General features: G+C 41.4%; 1 protein-coding gene across 3 annotated transcripts in view; it reads left to right on the top strand.

The window, feature by feature from the left end:
• The first annotated feature begins 805 nt into the window (after positions 1-805).
• Positions 806-22394, top strand: part of aox6 (aldehyde oxidase 6) — a 29436-nt gene continuing 7847 nt past the window's right edge. For 2 of the 3 annotated variants that reach the window (XR_007571170.1, XM_050064192.1), the window contains exons 1-26: positions 806-942; positions 4144-4201; positions 4323-4419; positions 6197-6305; positions 8094-8220; positions 8501-8562; positions 10094-10171; positions 10402-10482; positions 10684-10828; positions 11777-11869; positions 12083-12234; positions 12691-12784; positions 12934-13043; positions 13554-13738; positions 15371-15533; positions 15632-15715; positions 15829-15998; positions 16079-16205; positions 16555-16677; positions 17564-17660; positions 17811-17935; positions 19659-19792; positions 19944-20031; positions 21143-21229; positions 21312-21503; positions 21580-21807. Coding sequence is in view for 2 of the 3 variants with exons in the window: in XM_050064192.1 (XP_049920149.1) it covers positions 889-942; positions 4144-4201; positions 4323-4419; positions 6197-6305; positions 8094-8220; positions 8501-8562; positions 10094-10171; positions 10402-10482; positions 10684-10828; positions 11777-11869; positions 12083-12234; positions 12691-12784; positions 12934-13043; positions 13554-13738; positions 15371-15533; positions 15632-15715; positions 15829-15998; positions 16079-16205; positions 16555-16677; positions 17564-17660; positions 17811-17935; positions 19659-19792; positions 19944-20031; positions 21143-21229; positions 21312-21503; positions 21580-21807 (3063 nt within the window). In the remaining variant the exon portion in view is untranslated. The remainder of the gene's footprint in view (positions 943-4143; positions 4202-4322; positions 4420-6196; positions 6306-8093; positions 8221-8500; positions 8563-10093; positions 10172-10401; positions 10483-10683; positions 10829-11776; positions 11870-12082; positions 12235-12690; positions 12785-12933; positions 13044-13553; positions 13739-15370; positions 15534-15631; positions 15716-15828; positions 15999-16078; positions 16206-16554; positions 16678-17563; positions 17661-17810; positions 17936-19658; positions 19793-19943; positions 20032-21142; positions 21230-21311; positions 21504-21579; positions 21808-22394) is intronic. The other variant, XM_050064193.1, reaches the window with a different exon arrangement.

The following is a 22394-nucleotide window of genomic DNA, read 5'->3' as shown; positions in this document are numbered from 1 at the left end:
CTTTCTTTTATTTTTTTAAAAGAAAATATGTCACAATTTGTGATTTGAAAAACCAATGATAATTTCTGTTTTTACATTTTCTGGCATCATTGTTTGTTTTTTTCTACCAAATAAATGTTTGATTAAATGTCACTATTTTATGTTCAGTTGTTTGGATTTTATTTTATTTTTTCCCCGACTGATGCATCGCACATGATGCATTCAGGGACCGTTGACAATTTAACAATAATTTCTGTTATTACATTTATTTTATTTATAATGTTTTTTTGTTGTTGTTTTTTTAAGAAAATATGTTGATTATGTCTTTTTTTTCTTATGGAAGCGCCTCACATGATGTGTTTAAAGACCGTGGGAAATTAGAAAAAGTATGATTTTTTTTTTTTTTTACATCTTCTGGCATAAGTTTGGCTATTTATTTATTTAAAGAAAACATGCCTTAAATATCACTTTTTTATGCTCAGATATTGTTATGTCTTTTTTATTTTTATAATAAAGTCTGATTTTACTTTTTTTTTTAAGAAAACATGTTAAAATCAGCAGTAAAATAAATACAAAATACAGCCATATAAAGCTGTATGCGCCTCCCCTGAGCCAATATTATTAAAAATTATCTTTACATGCCTCACTGTTATTGCACCACCCCCTTTCCTCTCACAAATAACGAACAGTCCCTAAAGTATCTACAGTGGTGTATGAATACAAAAGAGAAAACTTTAACATTGCTCCTTTAAATGCTTGAGTCCATGACTGTAGTCTGAATCCGACATGTTTTTAAGCCTTCATTGGTTTTATTTTGAAAGTGTTGGCAGGCGGAAGTGTTGCCTGTGATCCAGGCTGACTCGGTCCTGTGTTGATGCCTGAACTGAAGTCGTCTCCTGCACTGGGAAGATGTCTGCAGAGAAAGGAGGAACTACTTTGTGCTTCTTTGTCAACGGGAAAAAGGTACGTCATGCATTTAGTTTATAAACAGTGCGTCGTGTTGGAGCTGCTTTCAGCTGTGAGACAGGAGTTTGTGTTTATTTGTTCATTTTCCTCGCTTTCCTCGAAATGTAATGCTGTTGTTTGTTTTGTTAAAATCTATGAGCAAACTAAATCAAACTTAAAACCCTAGGAGGAACCGCAGTGTCATGTTTCATGGTTTTTATTGGTCCCAACACCCTCCTGCGTTACATATGAAAAGTTCATGGATATAGTGGAACATTATTAACTCAAGGTCAAAAACAAAGTTTCAACATTTTATTTACACAGTCTGGGTGAGCTGGTGTTAGTATTGGAGGGTCCACATGCACCTACTCAACATATCTGCTGTTTCTTTTCAATAGAACAAATTTAAGATGATACTGTGATGTGTTGCACCTGTATCTGAGCTGCTGCTACCAAACAACTTCTCCTATGGGTGCACCTAAACTGGGTATGAATTATTCTGTATGTATTCAGTATCTATAATGTCATCATTTGTTATACAAAAGGCCTTAAATTAAGATTTTTCTTAAAGTCCTATTTAAGGTTTCCTCAGAATAAAATCTGTTGCACAAAACGCCCTTCAAGGTTTCCTTCAAATGCTCACTTAAGTATTTATGGATTTCTCCCTGTCTTGGTCTTATACTTAAGGAATCCCTTAGATCGTTGCACAAAAGGCCTTAAGTTAAGATTTTTCTTAAAGTCCTATATAAGGTTTCCTCAGAATCAACTGTTGCACAAAACACCCTTCAGTTTCCTTCAAATGCTCACTTAAGTATTTATGGTTTTCTCCCTGTCTTGGTCTTATACTTAAAGAATCCCTCAGACCGTTGCACAATACACTTCAAGTTAAGATTTTTCTTAAAGTCCTAGTTAAGGTTTCCTTAAGATGAAATAGGTTGCACAAAACACCAGTCTTCACCTTGAGGTTTCTTTCAAATGCTCACTTAAGTATTGATGGTTTTCTCCCTGTCTTGGTCTTATACTTAAGGAATCTCTTAGACTGTTGCACAAAAGGCCTTAAGTTAAGATTTTTCTTAAAGTCCCATAGGTTTCCTCAGAATAAACTGTTGCACAAAACACCCTTCAGTTTCCTTCAAATGCTCACTTAAGTATTTATGGTTTTCTCCCTGTCTTGGTCTTATACTTAAGGAATCCCTTAGACTGTTGCGCAAAACACTTCAAGTTAAGATTTTTCTTAAAGTCCCATAGGTTTCCTCAGAATAAAATCTGTTGCACAAAACACCCTTTGATCTTCTCATTTAGGTTTCCTTCAAATGCTCACTTAAGTATTTATGGTTTTCTCCCTGTCTTGGTCTTATACTTAAGGAATCCCTTAGACCATTTTGCAAAACACTTCAAGTAAAGATTTTTCTTAAAGTCCTATTTAAGGTTTCCTCAGAATAAACTCTGTTGCACAAAACACCCTTCAGTCTTCTCCTTAAGGTTTCCTTCAAATGCTCACTTAAGTATTTATGGATTTTTCCCTGTCTTGGTCTTATACTTAAGGAATCCCTTAGACTGTTGCACAAAAAGCCTTAAGTTAAGATTTTTCTTAAAGTCCTATAGGTTTCCTCAGAATAAAATATGTTGCACAAAACACCCTTTGATCTTCTCATTTAGGTTTCCTTCAAATGCTCACTTAAGTATTTATGGTTTTCTCCCTGTCTTGGTCTTATACTTAAGGAATCCCTTAGACTGTTGCACAAAATTCTTCAAGTTAAGATTTTTCTTAACATCCTATTTAAGGTTTCCTCAAAATAAAATCTGTTGCACAAAACACCCTTCAGTCTTCTCCTTAAGGTTTCCTTCAAAGGCTCACTTAAGTATTTATGGTTTTCTCCTTGTCTTGTTCTTACACTTAAGGAATCCCTTAGAGCATTGCACAAAAGGCCTTAAGTTAAGATTTTTTTTTCTTAACGTCCTAGTTAAGGTTTCGTTAAAATAAAATTGATTGCACAAAACACCCTTCAGTCTTCTCCTTAAGGTTTCCTTCAAAGGCTCACTTAGGTATTTATGGTTTTCTCCTTGTCTTGGTCTTACACTTAAGGAATCCCTTAGAGCATTGCACAAAAGGCCTTAAGTTAAGATTTTTTTTTTTTTCTTAACGTCCTAGTTAAGCTTTCGTTAAAATAAAATTGATTGCACAAAACACCCTTCAGTCTTCTCCTTAAGGTTTCCTTCAAAGGCTCACTAAGGTATTTATGGTTTTCTCCTTGTCTTGGTCTTACACTTAAGGAATCCCATAGACTGTTGCACAAAAGACCTTAGCAACCAAAACAAAGTAAAAACAAAACTTAACTTAACTTAGGATTCTGTGCAACTGTGTAAGTCCCTCAGCTAAGGAGAATTTAAGCCTTAGGTGTCATACTTAAGGTGTTTTGTGCAACCGGTCCCTGGATCTAGAATTATCAGAGAAAAAACATTAGCACATATTAGCAGGTGCCAGACGGTGTTGGAGAAACACTGATTTTTAACAGGAAGCTGTTTTATTCAGTGTTCCTACTGGTTTAAATTAAGCTGGTCTGTTTGTTTTGGCGAGGAAGAGACCTCTGTGGATAATTCAGCTCCTGGTAAAAACCTCCTGAACAATGAAAACTGAAGGAATTCTAACTAGGAGAAGTTTCAGCTGGTTGTAATCTGCAATCCTCACCACTAGATGTCACTAAATCCCCCTAAATCGTGCACACGTCACCTTTTTAATGAGTAGGTTCATCTTAAGGTTGGGACAGCAGGTTAGCAGTAAATGCCACATTATCTGAAAGCTGAGAACCTGAAGATTTATTGTGTATATATACTGTATATTGTCAGTGTACCAAGGAATGCCATCCCCTGAATACTCTCGGTCTGTAGTTTGTGTCTGTAACGTTTCACGAGGCTGTGATTATCCAAGAGGTCACAATAGGTCATTTTATACAGAGGTCAAGTTTCAAAACATTATCTCACTACAGTAAAAGGCTACTGTGGGGGCTAATATCGTTACACATGAGTAGAACAACTGGGCTCATTGGATCCACGAGAGTTTAACTTCCTGCTTGTTTCCAAACTGAGGTCATATTTGAATACTTTGGATCTGATGTGTTTGGAAAACGCCGGGCAAGTGGTGCAAGAAAGAAATGTTATCATGGGTCCTGGAAAAGTCTTTGAAAAGGTGGTGAAATGTTTCTCCTTCTGTTGGAACAGGTCACAGAGAACCATGCAGACCCTGAAACCATGCTGCTGCCCTTCCTCAGAGAGAAGCGTATCCTTAAGATCAACTTCAACAATCCACTGTCATAAATATGATTGAATTGTATGATGCTGTGAGCGCCACCTACAGGTTTAACAGCTCAGACTGGCTTCTTCCTTGACTTTGACTTCAGTGAGGTTAACTGGAACCAAGTATGGCTGCGGCGGTGGAGGCTGCGGGGCGTGCACGGTCATGTTGTCGCGCTACCAACCTGCCACCAAAACCATCATGTATCCTTTATGGTACAGGTGGTAATCACCTGGTTTGTTTGCCTTGGAGAGAAAGAGGTAAAAACCTCCTGAACAATGAAAGCTGAAATAATTCTAACCAGGAGGAGCTTCAGCTGGTTGCACTCTGCAGCCCTCACCACTAGACAACACTCAGTCTCCCTAATCTCAGACAGCAAATTCCTAAGGTTTCCTCCGTGACGGACGCACAGCTGATTGGCCACACAAATGTCCAAGTCTGCGAAACATCCGCTACTATCAGTGTTTATTACAACTGGGTGCAACATAGACCGGAAAGTACATTTATTCAGCCGTGAACATGGTTGGTCTGAATGTGAGCTGGGTATCTGCCAGAGTGGTTTGGACATCGACAGATAAGAGTTGACAGGGGTGCTGTGGTGGCGGATTTCAAACCAGTATAACATCTATTTCACTCCTTCAGCACCTCCTGCAGCAGAGGAGGAATTATAAGGATTATAAGTTCAAATATACAAGCAAAGTTAAAATAATATGAGTCCCATCGGTTGTTGTAGTAGTTACAGTACTAGTAGTAGGATGACAGGATCTACACTCAAAGCCAGGTAGTAGTAGTTGTTAGCCAAAATGACCTGGGCCAGCACCTGCCCAAACTTGGCATCCTGGAAGAAATACATTGGGCCATGCCCAGTTGCCCAAATCAGCTGAAACCCAGCACTAATGACGCCCCAGAACCGAGCCAGATAAACTGACCTGATTTCGACTGCTGACACTGCCATCGAAAATAACCTGGCCCACATATGGCCCAAATTTGGCATGCTTAAGAAAATGAGTCGGGCTGCATCTGGTTGCCTGACTCAGCTGACTCATGCATGAAATACGCCCCAGAATCAGACCAGTTTTTCTTGCTCAATTCAGGGGCATAATTCATGCTGAGTCTCCAGCTGCCAACACTGGGTTGATGTCAAACATGACCTCGCCCAGCATCGGCCCAAACTCAGCACTCCTGAGGAAACTGAGGATGAATGACGCCCCAGAATCGGGCCAAATAGAATGGCTGGATTCTGGCTGCCGACACTGCTATCACTGGGTTGTCATTGAAATGACTTGGCCCAGCATTGGCCCAAACTTTGCATGTAGGAGAAATGAGTCTGGCTGCGTCCGATTGCCAGATTCGGCTGAGAGTTTGCAAGGCATTGGCCCAAATTGGGCACGCTGGAAGATATGAGCCTGGCCACATCTGGTTGCCCGAGTTGGCATGAAGGATGCCTCAGAATCAGACCAAATAAACGACACTGATTCCGGCTGCTGACACTGCCATCACTGGGCTGTAATCAAAAATAACCTGGTCCAGCATTGTCCCAAATTGGCTCTCCAGAAGACATAAGTCTGGCTGTGTCCAGTTGCTCAGCTTGCCCAAGACTTGGCATGAATGACGCTCCAGAATCAAGGAAGATAAACTGACCCAATTCCAGCTGCAGACGCTGCCGTCACTGGGCCATTGCCAAAAATGACCTTGCACAGCATCGGCCCAAACTCCTGTGAATGCCAGAAGAAATAAATCGGGCCGTGTCTGGTTGCCTTACTCTGCTGAGACTCGGGATGAATAACGCCCCAGAACTGGGCCAAACAAATGACCCGATTCCACCCGCCGACACTGCTGTCACTGGGCACTAGTAGAGGTAATGTCAGTAGTGATAAAGTTTGTACCAATAGTTTGGAAGCTATCGCAGCATTGCCAGTTGCATCAACAGTAACAGTAAAAGAAATCCATCAGCAAACCCTCCTTTCATCATACCATCAGACATCACTCAGCCAACGCCTGCCTCCTGCCGATCTGCCAGCTTCACGGAGCCGCCGTCACCACGGTGGAGGGCATCGGCAGCACCAAGACCAGGATCCACCCTGTGCAGGTCAGTGCTGGGTCACCTTAATACTCATGAGCACCTCATGGGCGTCTCAATTGTTTGAAACAAGAAGCTTTTAGCAGCCAGAAGCCTGTTTTCACGAAATCCAGATAATTGTTGGTTTACTATGCAATCACGGTAAGAAAATGTTAATGTTGTAATTTTATAAATTCATTCTCTTGGATTTCAACTTTATTCTCGTATATATATGACTTTATTCTCATAATTTGATAGATTTATTCTCTTGGATTTACAACTTTATTCTCATTATTTTGAAAATGTGTTCTCTTGGATTTTGCCTTAATTCTTGTAGATTTACGACTTTATTCTCGTAAATTTAAGATTTTTTTCTCGTAGATGTACAATTTTATTCTCTTGGATTTTGCCTTAATTCTTGTAGATTTACGACTTTATTCTCGTAAATGTAAGACTTTTTTTCTCTAGGATTCATGACTTAGATTTAAGAATTTATTTCTGAAGATTTACAACTTTATTCTCGTAGATTTTAGACTTTATTTTCTTGCATTTACGATTTTTTTCTCGTAGATTTAAAACTTTTAATATCTTGGATTTATGACTTCATTCTCTTGGATTTCATCTTTATTCTCTTGGATTTCAAATGTATTCTTGTAGATTTAAGACTTGTTTCTCTTGGATTTACGACTTACTTGTGGAATAACAGCTATATTCTCTTCGACTTTGACTTTATTCTCGTAGATTTCCGACTTTATTCTTGTAAATTCAAGATTTTTTTCTCGTAAATGTGTGACTTTACCCTCTTGGATTTACAACTTTATTCTCGTTATTTTAAAAATGTGTTCTCTTGGATTTTGACTTAATTCTTGTAGATTTACGACTTTATTCTCGTAAATTTAAGATTTTTTCTTGTAGATGTGTGACTTTATTCTCTTGGATTCATGACTTAGATTTAAGAATTTATTCTCGTAGATTTTAGACTTAATTTTCTTGGATTTACGACTTCATTCTCTTGGATTTCGTCTTTATTCTTGTAGATTTAAGACTTGTTTCTCTTGGATTTATGATTTACTTGTAGAATAACAGCTATATTCTCTTGGACTTTGACTTTATTCTCGTGGATTTACAACTTTCTTCTTGTTATTTTAAAAATGTGTTCTCTTGGATTTTGACTTAATTCTTGTAGATTTACAACTTTATTCTCGTAAATTTAAGACTTTATTCTCTTGGATTCATAACTTAGAATTAAGAATTTATTCTCGTAGATTTCAGACTATATTTTCTTGGATTTACGACTTCATTCTCTTGGATTTCGACTTTATTTTTGTACATTTATGACTTTATTCTCGAAGTCTTTTTTTCTTTTTTTTGTCTTTAACATGGCCCGAACCTTCCTCCGTAGGAATCAAATTAATGCAAGGAAATTTGCTTTTCAGGAGTTCAAGTTTAGTTACCTTCTCTGATATATACAGGCCCTGTTTGCGTGAATCTATTGTTCCCTGTGACAGTAAGACATATGACTGGTCACAACATTGCCAACCTGAGGACGTCCCCTGAGACCTGAGTCTTCCAGGGTGTTGACTGATCAGTCAGTTGTCACCCATTTAGTCAGCCTCAAGTGGCCATTCAAGGAACTGCAGTTGTTTGGTGTCAGTTTGCACACTTGATGCCTCCATTCCCCAAAGTTTAAGAACAATTTTGAATTCCCTCAGATGCACAGCTCCAACACAACTTCCTGTTTAATGCAAGAACGCAGCTCGCCAAAGAAGAAATTAAAGCCATAAATCAGGCCCTAAACTATGGATGTTGTGTTCATAGGAGCGAATAGCGAAGGCTCATGGCTCCCAGTGTGGCTTCTGCACTCCAGGGATGGTGATGTCCATGTACTCTCTGCTGAGGAACAAGCCTCGGCCCACCATGGAGGACATCACACAAGCTCTAGCTGGTTTGTTTGCTTGTTTTTTATGAAATCTATTACGTCATCTACTATAAAGTCTAGAGTTATGTCACAACGAGAAGTAATAAATGTTTATGGCATGAAACAAATTGCACTTTGTGTGCTCTGTCTTGCTTTTTTGTATTTTAGTGTGCATATAACAAATTATTTCTAGTCTTATTCTGGTTATAGTCCAGTTATTTAAATGCATGTGGACACACTGAGTGATTATTAACTAATTCTTGCACATTGTCCTTACACGCCCTCGTTGTGTGTTGTGGCTTCTCAGGTAATCTGTGTCGCTGCACTGGATATCGTCCAATCGTCGACGGCTGCAGGACCTTCTGTCAGGTACAAAGCTCACCTCTACAACCAATGAAAGTTACACAGTTAAAAACATAAAATCAGTGATCTGATTTGCTTATGACCTATCGTACCTTAACCTGTTTGTAGAGCTGGGTATTGTCACAAGGCATGAGTCAAGTTCAAGTTTGTTGACAGTAAAAGGTACATTTTGTGCAGGCACATGCAATGAAATGTATCTGCCCTGGTCCTCCCAGCCCTTAAATGTACAATGCGTAATTTTCTGCCATTAGAGGTCTTTAAATCAGAACAATAAATGGAGCAGTGACGTCATTGCGGTCAGTTTTTCCCTGTTAGAATTCCTTTAGTGTTCATTATTCAGGTTTATAGCATGAGCCGAATTACCTGCAGAGGTCTCCTCCTCTTGAAAACAAACAGACCTGTTTAGTCAAACTGGTAAAAACACTGAGTAATGCAGTTTCATGTTAAAAATCAGCGATTTTCCAATGCTGTTTGGCATGGCAGCGGCTGGGGCAAAATTGCTGCTAACGTTGCTCAGCTTATTTCTCTGCTAACTTAAGATCCAGACGTTCAGGAGGTGTTTGCCAGGAGCCGAATTACCCCCAGAGGTCTCCTCCTCTCCAAAACAAACAGACCTGTTGAGTCAAACTGGTAAAAACATTGAGTAATGCAGTTTCGTGTTAAAAATCAGCGTTTTCCCAATGCTGTTCAGCTTGGCAGGGCCTGGAGCCAATTTGCCGTTAATGTTTGCTCAGCTCATTTCTCTGAAAACTAAGGATCCAGACATTTAGGAGGTTTTTGCCAGGAGCCGAATTACCCCCAGAGGTCTCCTCCTCTCCAAAACAAACAGACCTGCTGATTCAAACCGGTAAAAACACTGAGTAAAGTTGTTTCATGTTAAAAATCAGCGATTTTTCCGATGCTGTTTGGAATCGCAGGCGCTAGCGTTGCTCAGCTTATTTCTCTGATAACTTAGATCCAGACATCTGATGACTAAAATCCTTGGGTGTAAAAGTTACATATTAAATCTTTACAATTAAATAAGAATAAATAAAAGACAACAATAAGAAATCCCACAACATTCCAACACTGTAATTTAAAGTGCTTACTGTTCAGTAATCTAACGGGAGTCACAGCTGTCTTTGAGGCAGCCTGTTCGAGCTCTGGTCCTCTTTAGGTTTACCTGAGGGAAGGAGAACAGATCATGTGCTGGGTGGCTGGTGTCCACAAACAAAAAGACATTCAAGGATAAATGTACTTATTTCATGTAGGCAAAATAAACAGACCCAATGATTCAAACTGGTAAAAACACTGAATAAAGCAGTTAGCATTCGGGTTATTTTTAGGTGATAATACACAAAAGAAAACATACTTATTATATGATATTTATTTCTGCCAATATATCCCTCTAAATCCTACACACTGGAGTTTTAAGGAGAGGTTGTTGTCTTGACACCACAGATCTCTCTCCTCCTCCCTGTTCCTCGTTGAGTTTCAGATCTGATGGCAAAACAGAGAACACCATAACAAACATATTAATGTTATTTAATCCCAACAGGAAGCCAACTGCTGCCAAGCCAATGGATCTGCAGACTGTTGCCTCAACAGACAGGAAATCACTGAGGAACCAGATCATGTGAGTTCAGTTCATTTTCTATTTAGTCGTTCTTGTGTTACTTTTTTCTTCCATGTTGTGTCATTGTCCCTCGACTTTACGTGTCGCACCCTCCTCAGACATTTTGAGGTTTAGCTGGGCGAGATTTCATCTTTTATTTCACTTCACACACCATTCCTAATGTCACGCCATGATGTATCTCATTTCTGTGCTTGTTTTCCACCTCTTCATGCTCCCGTAATGTGCCCCAGGGAAAGCCACAGTTGTTTGACAAGGAAGATTTTCTGCCACTGGACCCGACACAGGAGCTCATCTTCCCCCCTGAGCTCATTGTAAGTCACGAGATGTTGTTACATGCAGCAAGACGTTCCTGCACACTGTGTTAACTCACATACGTTTTTCTTTTTACATTTTTCATTGCTTATAACATATTATGCAAAAAAAACTGTGCTATATTTTGATCATACTCCTTCTTGATGCTACAAAGTACTTTTAATCGTAATTGCAATATTAAAATGGCACTTCCTCCACAGCTGATGGCAGAAACAGCGAACCCACAAACGCTCACCTTTCATGGGGAGAGGATGAGCTGGGTGTCCCCGGCCTCCCTGGAGGAGCTGGTCCAGCTCAAGACCAGGAACCCTAAAGCTCCGCTGGTCATGGGAAACACCAACATAGGTCAGCTGTAAAGTTCATTCGCCCAGTTTCTGCTGCTCTTTTCATAAAACTGAAACATTGATTAGGGGTGGGAATTGCCAGAGGACTCACGATACGATATTATCACAATGTTGCGATATTATAGTATTGTGACATAATATATTGCAATTTATTACCTTTTTTCCAACTGAAAATTATTTCCAAAAGACCAAAAGTTGTATTAAAATGTGTATTTGCAAAAATTAAGGATAATTAAAGGTTGATACTTTGCATCTGTGTGTCGATACAATATTGCCACGCAAAATATCGCGATACACTTGCACATGAACTTGCACTTCCTTGTGTTGGACACTAGAGGCTACATCTGTATATTTACGGATCTACAGACACCAGCCACATACATAAGTGGAAATGAGGCATAAATCCCGTGTTCTCTGATGGTGTTTACCAGTGGCAGCATAAAAAGACTAAACAACAAAGGTCCAAGAATTGAACCCTGGGGAACCCCAGATTTTATAAATGCCCTGTAAATGTCTTTATATACTGGATCTTGTGTGGTATTGAGACAGTAGCCCCTTTTACACTGCCAGATTTTCCGCGAATGTTGGGCTGTTTTGCCGGCAAGCTGCGAGCGTTNAAAGATGAGCAACTGGGGAGACAAGGAATTGCGCGCCCTCCTTGTCCTCGCAAACGAAGAGGCCATTAACCGTCAGATGACGGGGACGGTGAAGAACGGGCCGACTTATGAGAGAATCGCCGACTGACAATTCCTATCTAAAAAGGGCTATTGATTGATGAACTTGTCCAATGTAAGGAGCAGTAAAGGAGGCAAAGAAGGGCTATGCACAAGCTTTTACTGGTGTTGTACCCTGTGTGATGTCACCTGACAAATAAATTGATTGACTGATATACTATTGCTTTAGTTATCCAATTTTAATGATACTCAGGTCTTTCTGCTTTTTATTGAAGGTCCAGATTTAAAATTCAAAGGCATCCTGTATCCACTGATCATATCTCCAACCAGAGTCACGGAGCTGTTTGAGGTCACTCAGACACCACAGGGTGGGTAAACTCCCTCGGTAGTTTCCATTTTGATGTGATTTAATCGCACAGACAATCATTCTGCCTGCAAGTGCGAAAGATTTCTGCATTTGTCATCGACAGCCAGGGATTTTTAAACTCCTGTGCAACTTTTTAATATCTGTGACATGTACGAAAAGAAAGTACAACACCAAGCGTGCAGCTTTGTTGGTTAACATACTGGCTTGTCTGCAGGTGTTTGGGTAGGAGCGGGCTGCAGTCTTACAGAGGTTCGGTCTCATTTGGAGAACCTGGTTCCTCAGGTTACGGAAGAGAAGACTGAACTGTTCAGAGCCCTGATCCAACAGCTGGGGAACGTGGGAAGCCAGCAGATCCGTAACGTTGCTGTAAGCAGACTCCTTTCCAACTCTTCTACAGATGTTTGACTTAATCAATCAATCAATCAATCAATCAATTTTATTTATAAAGCCCAATATCACAAATCACAATTTGCCTCACAGGGCTTTACAGCATACGACATCCCTCTGTCCTTATGACCCTCGCAGCGGATAAGGAAAAACTCCCCAAAAAAACCCCTTTAACAGGGAAAAAAAACGGTAGAAACCTCAGGAAGAGCAACTGAGGAGGGATCCCTCTTCCAGGACGGACAGACGTGCAATAGATGTCGTACAGAACAGATCAGCATAATAAATTAACAGTAATCCGCATGACACAATGAGAGAGAGAGAGAGAGAGAGAGAGAGAGAGACTTAAGTTGTTTGAAATATTAGTCCATGGATTTACAAGAATCCAGATGAAATCCTACAAGAAGATTGTGTTTATTCTTGCTTTTGCATATTCAGTCTCTTGGGGGCAACATCATGAGTGCGTACCCAAACTCAGACCTGAACCCTGTTTTGGCTGCTGGGAACTGCAAAGTCAGCGTTGTTTCGAATGGTAAGTTGATTAGGATATTTTAAAATGTGGTTTACAAACTCTGTGACATCTTCTGGGGGTATCTCCGTTGTTGAAAATGTAGATTTATGTCAAACGTGTTTAGTCTTCCTCAGTTCTGATTAACAAACCATTCTGCCTGAATCCACCAGGAGGAAGACAAGAGGTTCCCCTGAATCAAGACTTCTTCGTGAGCTTTGGAAAAAACATCCTGAAGCCAGAGGAAATTGTTCTTTCTGTCTTCATTCCCTTCTCCAGAAAGGTACAAAGATTCTTTCTCAGATTGCTCCCCTTTACAATTTATTCTTGAGGTTTCAAGCCTTAATGCTGCTCAGCAAATGTAAGCCCAATTGGCCAGATGGGGGCGCTTTGATTAAGGTGTAAAAATGCAGTTTTGAAAAAGGCCACCCCCCTCACACCATGAGTCCCATTGACTTGAAATTCGACACACAGTGCTCTCTACAAAACGATTCAAGAACCATTGACGTCCGCCTGGCTAAAGCTCCTAAATCATAGGTCCGATTGTTACTAAATTTTCTGTGAATCATAATTGGACCAAGCTTATTAAAAGTTATCAAAAGCTTCTTGATATCTCATTGCATCTTAAAGATATTCCAAACAAGTGCATTGTCCTGACTCCAATTTTGGCCATAAATCATCCGCAGTTTGTCCGAACGTCACCAAAGTAGGCATTCTGTCCTGTTTAGACCAGTTGATAAAATGGTGAAACATTTACTGTAATTACTTGATTACTACGCTGTCTGCTCTGCAGGGAGAGTTTGTTCGAGCTTTCCGCCAGGCTCCGAGGAAGGAGAGCTCCTTCTCCACAGTGACGACGGGGATGAGAGTGTTTTTCTCAGAGGGGTCCAGAGTGGTTCAGGACGTCAGTATTTACTATGGGGGAATGGGACCGACCACCGTTAGTGCCACCAAAACCTGCGCAGCTATCACCACAAGGTCAGTTTAGTCTCATCAGTGTTTTAGTTTTGCTGTCCTTTAGATTAGAAGTGGATCAGCAGTATTTTCTTTTACATAACTTTCTTTAGTTCCTTTATTCCATCTTTAATTTTTCATTCCTTGCTATTCATTTGCTTTCTGCTTCTTGTCTTTTATAATTTCCTAGCTACTGCCTTATTCCGTCTTTCTGTTTCCTTTGTGTCCATGTCCGTCCTTTTGTCCTATAAACTTTCCTTTCCTCTCCACCTTCCTTCCTTCTCTCATTCCTTCCTGCCTTCCTTTTTATACTTCCACGCATTGACAGCCGAGGCCGGCAGCATAATGTTTCCGGGTTGTCCATCTGTCCATCTCATTCTCGTCAACATGATAACTTAAGAATGCCTTGAGGGAATTTCCTCACATTTGGTATAAATAGCCACTTGGACTGAACAATGAACTGATTATATTTTAGTAGTCAAAGGTCAAGGTCACTGTGACCTTGCATCCGTCTCATTCTCATGAACGCAGTAGCTCAAGAACACTTGTAGAAAATTTCTTCAAATTAGGCACAAACGTTCACGTGGAAACTGATTTGGCGGTCAGTGGTCAAGGTCACTGTGACCCCATTCATCTTATTCTCGTGGACGCGATATCTTAAGAAGGCCTTGAAGGAATTTTCCTCAAATTGGCACAAAAGTTTACTTGGAGTCAAAAATGTACTGACTAGAAGTTGGTTGTCGAAGGTCAAGGTTTTACCTCACAAAACATGTTTTGGCCTTAACTCAAGAAATCATTCTCTGGAATATAACATGTCAAGAACGGCTTAAGGGAATTTCCCCAAATTGGCACAAATGTCCACCTGGACTCAACGATGAACTGATTACATTTTGGTTGTCAAAGGTCACTGTAACCATCTGTCTGTCTCATTCTCCAGAACCTAATATCTCATGAACACCTTGAGGGAAGTTCCTCAGATTTGGCACAAATGTCCACTTGGACTCAAGGATGAACTGGTGAGAATTTGGTGGTCAGTGGTCAAGGTCACGCTGACCTTGTGTTCGTCTTATTATTGGGAACGCAATATCTCAGGGACGCCTTAAGGTAATTATCTCAAATCTGGCACAAAAGTCCGCTTTGACTCAACAATTAACTGATTAGATTTTGGTGGTCAAAGGTCAAGGTCACTGTGACCTCACAAAGCATGTTTTTGGCCATAACTTAGGAATTCTTGTGCTGATTTTGACTAAACATCATACAAATGTCTAACAGGATAAAATAACGACGTGTTGACATTTTATATCCAAAAGGTCAAAGGTCAGCTTGACTGTGACATCATGATGTTCTGCATAAAAAACTTTTCTGGCCATTACTCAATGTCAACGTCGGTGACACTCTCTTGAAACTGTGCTGATTGTATAGATCGTCTGTGACTTTTTTGTGGAGGCTTACAACCACAAGGCGGTAATTCTAGTTCCTTACCAACCTCTTCCATTCCTTCTTTTCCTCCTTCCTCTTTCTTTCTTTTCTTTTTCGTCCTTGTCTTTGTTCTGTGTTTCTTCTGTCCACTAGGTAAACTGAAACCAGAAAGCATCTTGATTTTCAGTATAGATAAAATAAAAGCAAACAGGCATTAGCAGCGAGTGTTTCCTTCAGGCCTTGGGATGATGAGACCCTCAGCCAGGCCTATGACGTCCTCCTGGACGAGTTGGTCCTTCCTCCCTCGGCTCCTGGAGGAAAGGTGGAGTTTCGCCGCTCTTTGACTCTCAGCTTCCTCTTCAAATTCTACCTGGAAGTCCTGCAGAAACTCAGGGAAATGGTAGGAGAAGGCACTGATTAAAAACAAAAAGACATTGCATTGGTTTATTTGCCTCAAACATACATTTTTAGAGATTTATAAAGAGTTTCTGTGCGTAGAACGTGATTACAGATGAGCTTCCTGAGAAGATGCCGGTCCACCCTTTACCCAGAGAGATCCAACCCAGCCTGCAGGAGTTCCAGGTCAGAAAATATCAAAGCATTTTCACAGTTTGATGAAACACCCACTGCAAAAAAAATAGCAGTAAACAAGGTTTATTTGCAGGGAAAATACCTGACTACCTCTTCTTCTCCAGCATGTGTCAAAGGACCAGAGTGACCAGGACCCAGTGGGGCGCCCCGTCATGCATCGCTCTGCCATCAGCCAGGCCACAGGTGAGGCCGTGTACTGTGATGACATCCCGAGAACGGATGGTGAGCTCTTCCTGGCTCTGGTCACCAGCTCTCGTGCGCATGCTAAAATCATGTAAGGGAAAGGAAGATGATCTCTGACCGACTCTTTGTTTGACTACACAACCGGTGTTAAATGTTTGTTTCATCCAACAGCGGGCTGGATGTGAGCGAGGCTCTGCAGGTTCCCGGTGTTGTCGATGTCATCAGGGCCAAAGATATTCCTGGGCAGAAAGTTCAGAAGATGTTTGGTTATGATGAGGAGCTATTTGCCGAAACCGAGGTAGAGTATGAGTGCATGCACATCCCTTTTTTATGGTGTGTGTATGTATATGCAAATACACACAAAAGTTTGGGCACCCCTGGTCAGCCCAAAGTATCATCCATCCACCCTCGTGTTTAACAGTTGGACAGTTTTCTTCCGATGACTAGAACAGTGCACCACCACTCCAGAGACTGAGAAATCTTCCTGCAGGTCTTTTGCAGTCAAACGAGGGTTCTGATTTCCCTTTCTAACAGTATTATTTCTGTTGCTGTTCATTCTGACTTAGTTATGGTAAAGACCTTTGAATTTAAGGCTCTGGTGAAAGCTACGTCCCCGTCACCAGTGTCTATAACTGGTTCCTTTGTAGGTGTCCTGCGTCGGCCAGATGATATGTGCGGTGGTCGCTGATACGAGGGTACACGCTAGACAAGGAGCAGCAGCTGTGAAGATCAGCTATGAGGACCTGCCTGCCCCGGTTTTCACCCAAGAGGTCTGTGAAGTCCAGCTGTTACTGTCATTAAACTAATCTAGCACAAGATGCTGTTTTTTGGATACTTGCTCCAGATGTTAAAGGACAACTTCGGCATTTTTTAACTGGGACCCTATTTCCTTGTGTAAATTCGTCAAAGAGACTGATGTGAACAGGTCTGCATTCACAGTGTAGACAGGAGTGTTTGGATCCATTTGTAGCACAACGAGCCAAAACTTCAGTGTGTCCATGTCCGCTGAAGATAGTTGATGAAGTGTAGCTCCTCATTTTGACAGCACTGGTCGGAAATGCCACATTTTTCCACATACGTACGGGCGGCAGTCAAATTCAAGAGCCTCATCCATAGTATTGAAATCCAGTGAATAATCTTCCTCACCTATGGTCATGTGCTCCGGGTAGTGACCGAAAGAATGAGATCGTGTATACAAGTGGCCGAAATGAGTTTCCTTAGAGGTAGGGTCAGAAGCTCGGACTAGAGCCACTGCCTCTTCATGACGAAAGGGGTCAGTTGAGGTGGTTCGGGCATCCTTCTGGGTGCCTCCTGTTGGAAGTGTTCCGGGCATGTCCCACTGAAGGGAGGCCTCGGGGCAGACCCAGAACACACTGGAGGGACTACATATCTCATCTGGCCTTTGAACGCCTCGGCTCCCCCAGGAGGAGCTGGAAAGCGTTGCCGGGGAGAGGGACGTCTGGGGTGCTTTGCTTGGCCTGCTGCCCCCGTGACCTGTGTCTCTTTGACCAGTTTACACAGGGAAACAGGGTCCAGGTTGAAAAATGCAGAAGTTGTCCTTTAAGCGTGCTTGAAAGTTTGGACTTAACACTTCCTGCAAGTAAAATGTGCGTGAGTTGACATTGCGGCTTCTTATTGTGTTTCTCGCTGTGACAGGAAGCCATTGAGAGGTCGTCTTTCTTTGAGCCTCAGAGGAGGATTGAGAGAGGAGATGTGACCAAAGCCTTTCAAACTGTTGATCAGGTTCATGAAGGTAAAGTGTGTTTGAGGAATGAGTGAAATTTGGTGACTTTTGTCTCAGACCTGAGACCTGAAAAATTTTGTACTATGACTGATCCCATATATATAAAACAGAACCAGACTTTTTTCGTTCGTCCAATGGTTTTCGTAATCATTTCCTCAGGAGAGTTTCGGATGGGTGGCCAGGAGCATTTCTACATGGAGACCCAGAGCATGCTGGTTGTTCCTGTTGGTGAGGAGAAGGAGTTCAGAGCTTACGTCTCCACCCAGTGGCCGACGTTAACTCAGGTACACAGATACTTTCATAGTAAAGTTGTTTTTCCCCAGTCCTGATCCATAGAATTTAATACTGAGTGTCTGCCGATAATAAGTCACTTGTTTTGTCCTAGATAAAACAGCTGCACAGTGCTCACTTCAAGTACTTTTAAGTTATTAGAATCAATCCAGTGTATGCTTAGTGTATGTGTATGAAAAAGACGTACCTGCATCCTAGCTGTAATGTTTTTATGCCTCCGCGTTGGTGATAGTCTTGGCCAGAGGCATTATGTTTTCAGGTTGTCCGTTCGTACGTCTGTCCCATTCTCTTATTAGATTGATGTGGTCAAAGGTCACTGTGACCTTGCGTCCGTCTTATTCTTGTGAACGTGATATCTCAAGAACACCTCAAGGGATTTTTTTTTCTTTTCAAATTTGGCACAAACGTCCACTTGGACTCAGTGACAAACTGATCAGATTTTGGCGGTTGAAGGTCACTGTGACCTTGCGTACGTGTCACTCTTATGAACATGATATCTCAAGAACACCTCAAGGGATTTTTTTTCTTTTCAAATTTGGCACAAACGTCCACTTGGACTCAGCACCAAACTTATTAGATTGATGTCGTCAAAGGTCACTGTGACCTTGCGTCCATCTTATTCTTGTGAACGTGATATCTCAAGAACACCTTGAGGGATTTTTTTTTCTTTTCAAATGTGGCACAAACATCCACTTGGACTCAGCGACGAACTGATTATTTTTTGGTGGTCAGAAGTCACTGTGACCTTGTGTCCATCTCATTTTTGTGTACATGATATCTCAAGAACACTTTGAGGGAATTTCCTCAAATTTGGCACAAACGTCCACTTGGACTCAGCACCAAACTTATTAGATTGATGTGGTCAAAGGTCACTGTGACCTTGTGTCCATCTCATTCTTGTGTACATGATATCTCAAAAACACTTTGGGGAATTTCCTCAAATTTGGCACAAATGTTCACTTGAACTTAACGATAAACTGATTAGATTTTGGTAGTCAAATGTCAAAGGTCCTGTGACCTTGCATCCGTCTCATTCTTGTGAACGTGATATCTCAAGAACACCTTGAGGGATTTTTTTTCCTTTTCAAATGTGGCACAAACGTCCACTTGGACTCAATGATGAACTGATCAGATTTTGGTGGTTAAAGGTCACTGTGACCTTGCATACATCTCACTCTTGTGAAAGCGTTATCTCAAGAACACTTTGAGGGAATTTCCTCAAATATGGCACATACGTCCACTTGGGCTCAGCAATGAACTGTTTAGATTTTGGTGGTCAAAAGTCACTGTGACCTTGTGTCCATCTCATTCTTGTGTACATGATATCTCAAGAACACTTTGAGGTAATTTCCTCAAATTTGGCACAAATGCTCACTTGAACTTAACGATGAACTGATTAGAGTTTGGTGGTCAAATGTCAAAGGTCCTGTGACCTCACAGTTAAAAAAAAAAGTCTTGATTGACCCTGATACTGACCTTTGAGATCAGATGGGGACATCCTTTGTAAATATGTTCTAAGATTTCTATTCATTTCTTCAATAAAGAGACAGAAGAGAGTTCATGATGCATCATCATCTCATGAATGTGTTATTTTTAGACTGACATTGATCATAAAATGTTGATAGCTTTTCATTAACATCACTACCACTGCTGAAAGAGAAATCAGAGGTGAGGTGGATTGTTGTCGTTTGCTTTGTCTCATTTTCCTGACTTCAGACCACAATAGCGGAGACGCTGGGCATCCCGTCCAACAGGGTCACCTGTCACATCAAAAGGATAGGCGGAGCTTTTGGCGGAAAGATCGTTACAACTGCGACACTGGCTTCCATTACCTCTGTGGCTGCATGGAAGTAAGTCACAGTGAATTAAACTATAACAAACAGGATCAGAAATTTCTTGTCAATTTCAAAAGTGATCAGTGAGTACAGAAAACATTCACAGTGAAATGATGGGAATCAAAGCAAAGCAGGAAATGTTTTGAATTCCTCTTTTTCTGTTTAGGACCAATCGTGCAGTGCGCTGTGTCCTGGAGCGAGGAGAGGACATGTTGATCACAGGAGGCCGTCACCCTGTCCTGGCTAAATACAAAGTACACACTTTGGCTTTCATTTCAGCAAGGTTCTCAAGAAAAATCTTTAAATCAGACCTCGGGGTTCGAGGCTCTGCAAAGGTTCCCAAGATAAACCCGAAAAATGATCCTAGATGAATAAATACTGGATACTTTGTCTTTTCCTTAAAACTGAACCATCTGAGAAGGAAATACTGCATCACTCTGAAATGCTTAACGCTAAGGCCACAATTGTCATGGCGGCTAACATTCAAACAGTGCTTCAAATTTTGGCTCAAACGTCCACTTTGAGTAAAGGATCAACTGATTACGTTTTGGTGTTTGAAGTCAAGGTCACTGTGACCTTGCATTCATCTCATTCTTGAGAATGTGATATCTCAAGAACAACTTGAGGGAACTTTTTCAAATTTGGCACACACATCTACTTGGACTCAAAGACGAACTGAGCAGATTGTGGTGGTCAAAGGTCACTATAACCTCACGTCTGTTTCATTCTCATGAATGCAATATCTTAAGAGGACTTGAGGGATTTTCTTTTTCAAATTTCACACAAACGTCTACTTATAGTCAAACTTGAAGGTCACTGTTACCTTGCATACGTCTCATTCTTGAGAACATAATATCTCAAGAACACCTTTTGGGGGATTTCCTCAAATTTGGCACAAACGCAGGCATGAATTGATTAGCATTTGGTGGTCAAATGTCAAGGTCACTCTGATCTTGCATCCATCTTATTATCGGGAACACAATATCTCAGGAACACCTAGAGGGAATTTCCTTAAATTTGGCACAAATGTCCTCTTGAACTCAACAATGAACTAATTAAGTTTTGGTGATCATAGTTCAAAGATCAAGGTTACTGTGACCTCTTCTGGCTCATTCTCATGAACTAGATATCTCAAGAACAGCTTGAGGGAATTTCCTCAAATGTTGCACAAACGTCCACTTGGAGTCAAGGATAAACTGATTAGTATTTGTTGGTCAAAGGTCAAGGTTAGTGTGACCTCACAAAAAAGGGTTTTGGCTATAATTCAAGGATTCATTCGCTAAATATGACAAAATTTCACATTTTATTGCTGATCCAAACTGTCGTTTTACTGCTCTAAGAAATCCTGTTTGCTGTTTGTTTCAGGTCGGTTTCATGAATGACGGAAGGATTGTTGCTGCGGATATCCAGTACTACACCAACGCTGGCTACACTGTGGATGAATCTGTTCTGGTTGGTTCAAGCGATTATGTTTATTATTAAGTTCTAAAGAGAAAAAGTGTCATGTAATCGTGGATTTCTTTTCTTCTTGCAGGTGGTAGAAAAAATTCTGCTTCACTTCGACAATGTCTACAACATCCCCAACCTGAGAGGCCATGGTGCTGCCTGCAGGACCAACTTGCCTTCCAACACCGCCTTCAGGGGCTTTGGCGTGCCACAGAGCCTCATGGTCGTGGAGATCATGATCAATGATGTGGCAATGGTGCTGGGACGCCCAGCAGACCAGGTTGTATTCCATCTCTTATTCTTAACAAGTACTAAATACGGTGTAACTTATTCCTGTTTTCAAATTCTTCATTCAGATTCGGGAGATCAACATGTACAAGGGGCCGTCAGTCACTCACTACAAGTTTGAGTTTGACCCGGAGAACATGCTGCGCTGCTGGGAGGAATGTAAAGGGAAGTCTGACTACAGCGCCCGCCGCAGAGCTGTGGAGCAGTTTAACCAGCAGAACCGCTGGAAGAAGAGAGGGATGGCCATCATCCCCATTAAATATGGGATTGCATTTTCGGAGGGCTTCTTAAATCAGGTCTGCGGGATTCAGCTCGGTTTTGCTCAACCCTTTAGCCATGCCATGAAAATGTTTTTGCACCTATACTGGCTGAGTGTGCATTTTTGTAAGGATTTAAACACAAATGCAGCTTGGACGCATGTTTAGCTTTTCAGACTTGGTTGCCTTAAAGCTGGGGTAGGCAGAATTCTGGAGAAAGCTGCTAGCCACCCGACTGTCTTTCCGCCTCACTCCCCGCCTTTGTGGACTTGTTCGTAGAGAGGGGATCAGACAACAGCTCAGGAGACAATACAGAATAGCTCCAATTTGGCTCGCACAACCCCCCCCAGCACTGGATGTCATAGCAGGCTGGTGGTAGACAGCAGCGTCAGGTCTAACCTGTGTAACGGCAGCAACAGAATGTTTGCTGATCCAGTGGGGAGTTGGGGCTGTCCGGTCCCCTGGAGCTGGGGTTTGTGCTGACTGGATTCAGGTTGCTGTGGCTGCTGACTGGGGATTTGTCTCTGGAGCTGGTGTCCGCTCTCCTCCCGGCAAAGCAGTGCACAATGGCGGGGAGTGAGGCGGAGAGACAGGGGGGTGTCTCGCTAATTTTAGCTCTACAATGA

Source organism: Epinephelus moara, chromosome 16 (assembly GCF_006386435.1).
Source record: "Epinephelus moara isolate mb chromosome 16, YSFRI_EMoa_1.0, whole genome shotgun sequence".
NCBI classification, from domain to species: domain Eukaryota; kingdom Metazoa; phylum Chordata; class Actinopteri; order Perciformes; family Serranidae; genus Epinephelus; species Epinephelus moara.
The sequence above is the reverse complement of the archived record's forward strand: the minus strand, read 5'-3'. Positions and strand labels throughout refer to the sequence as shown.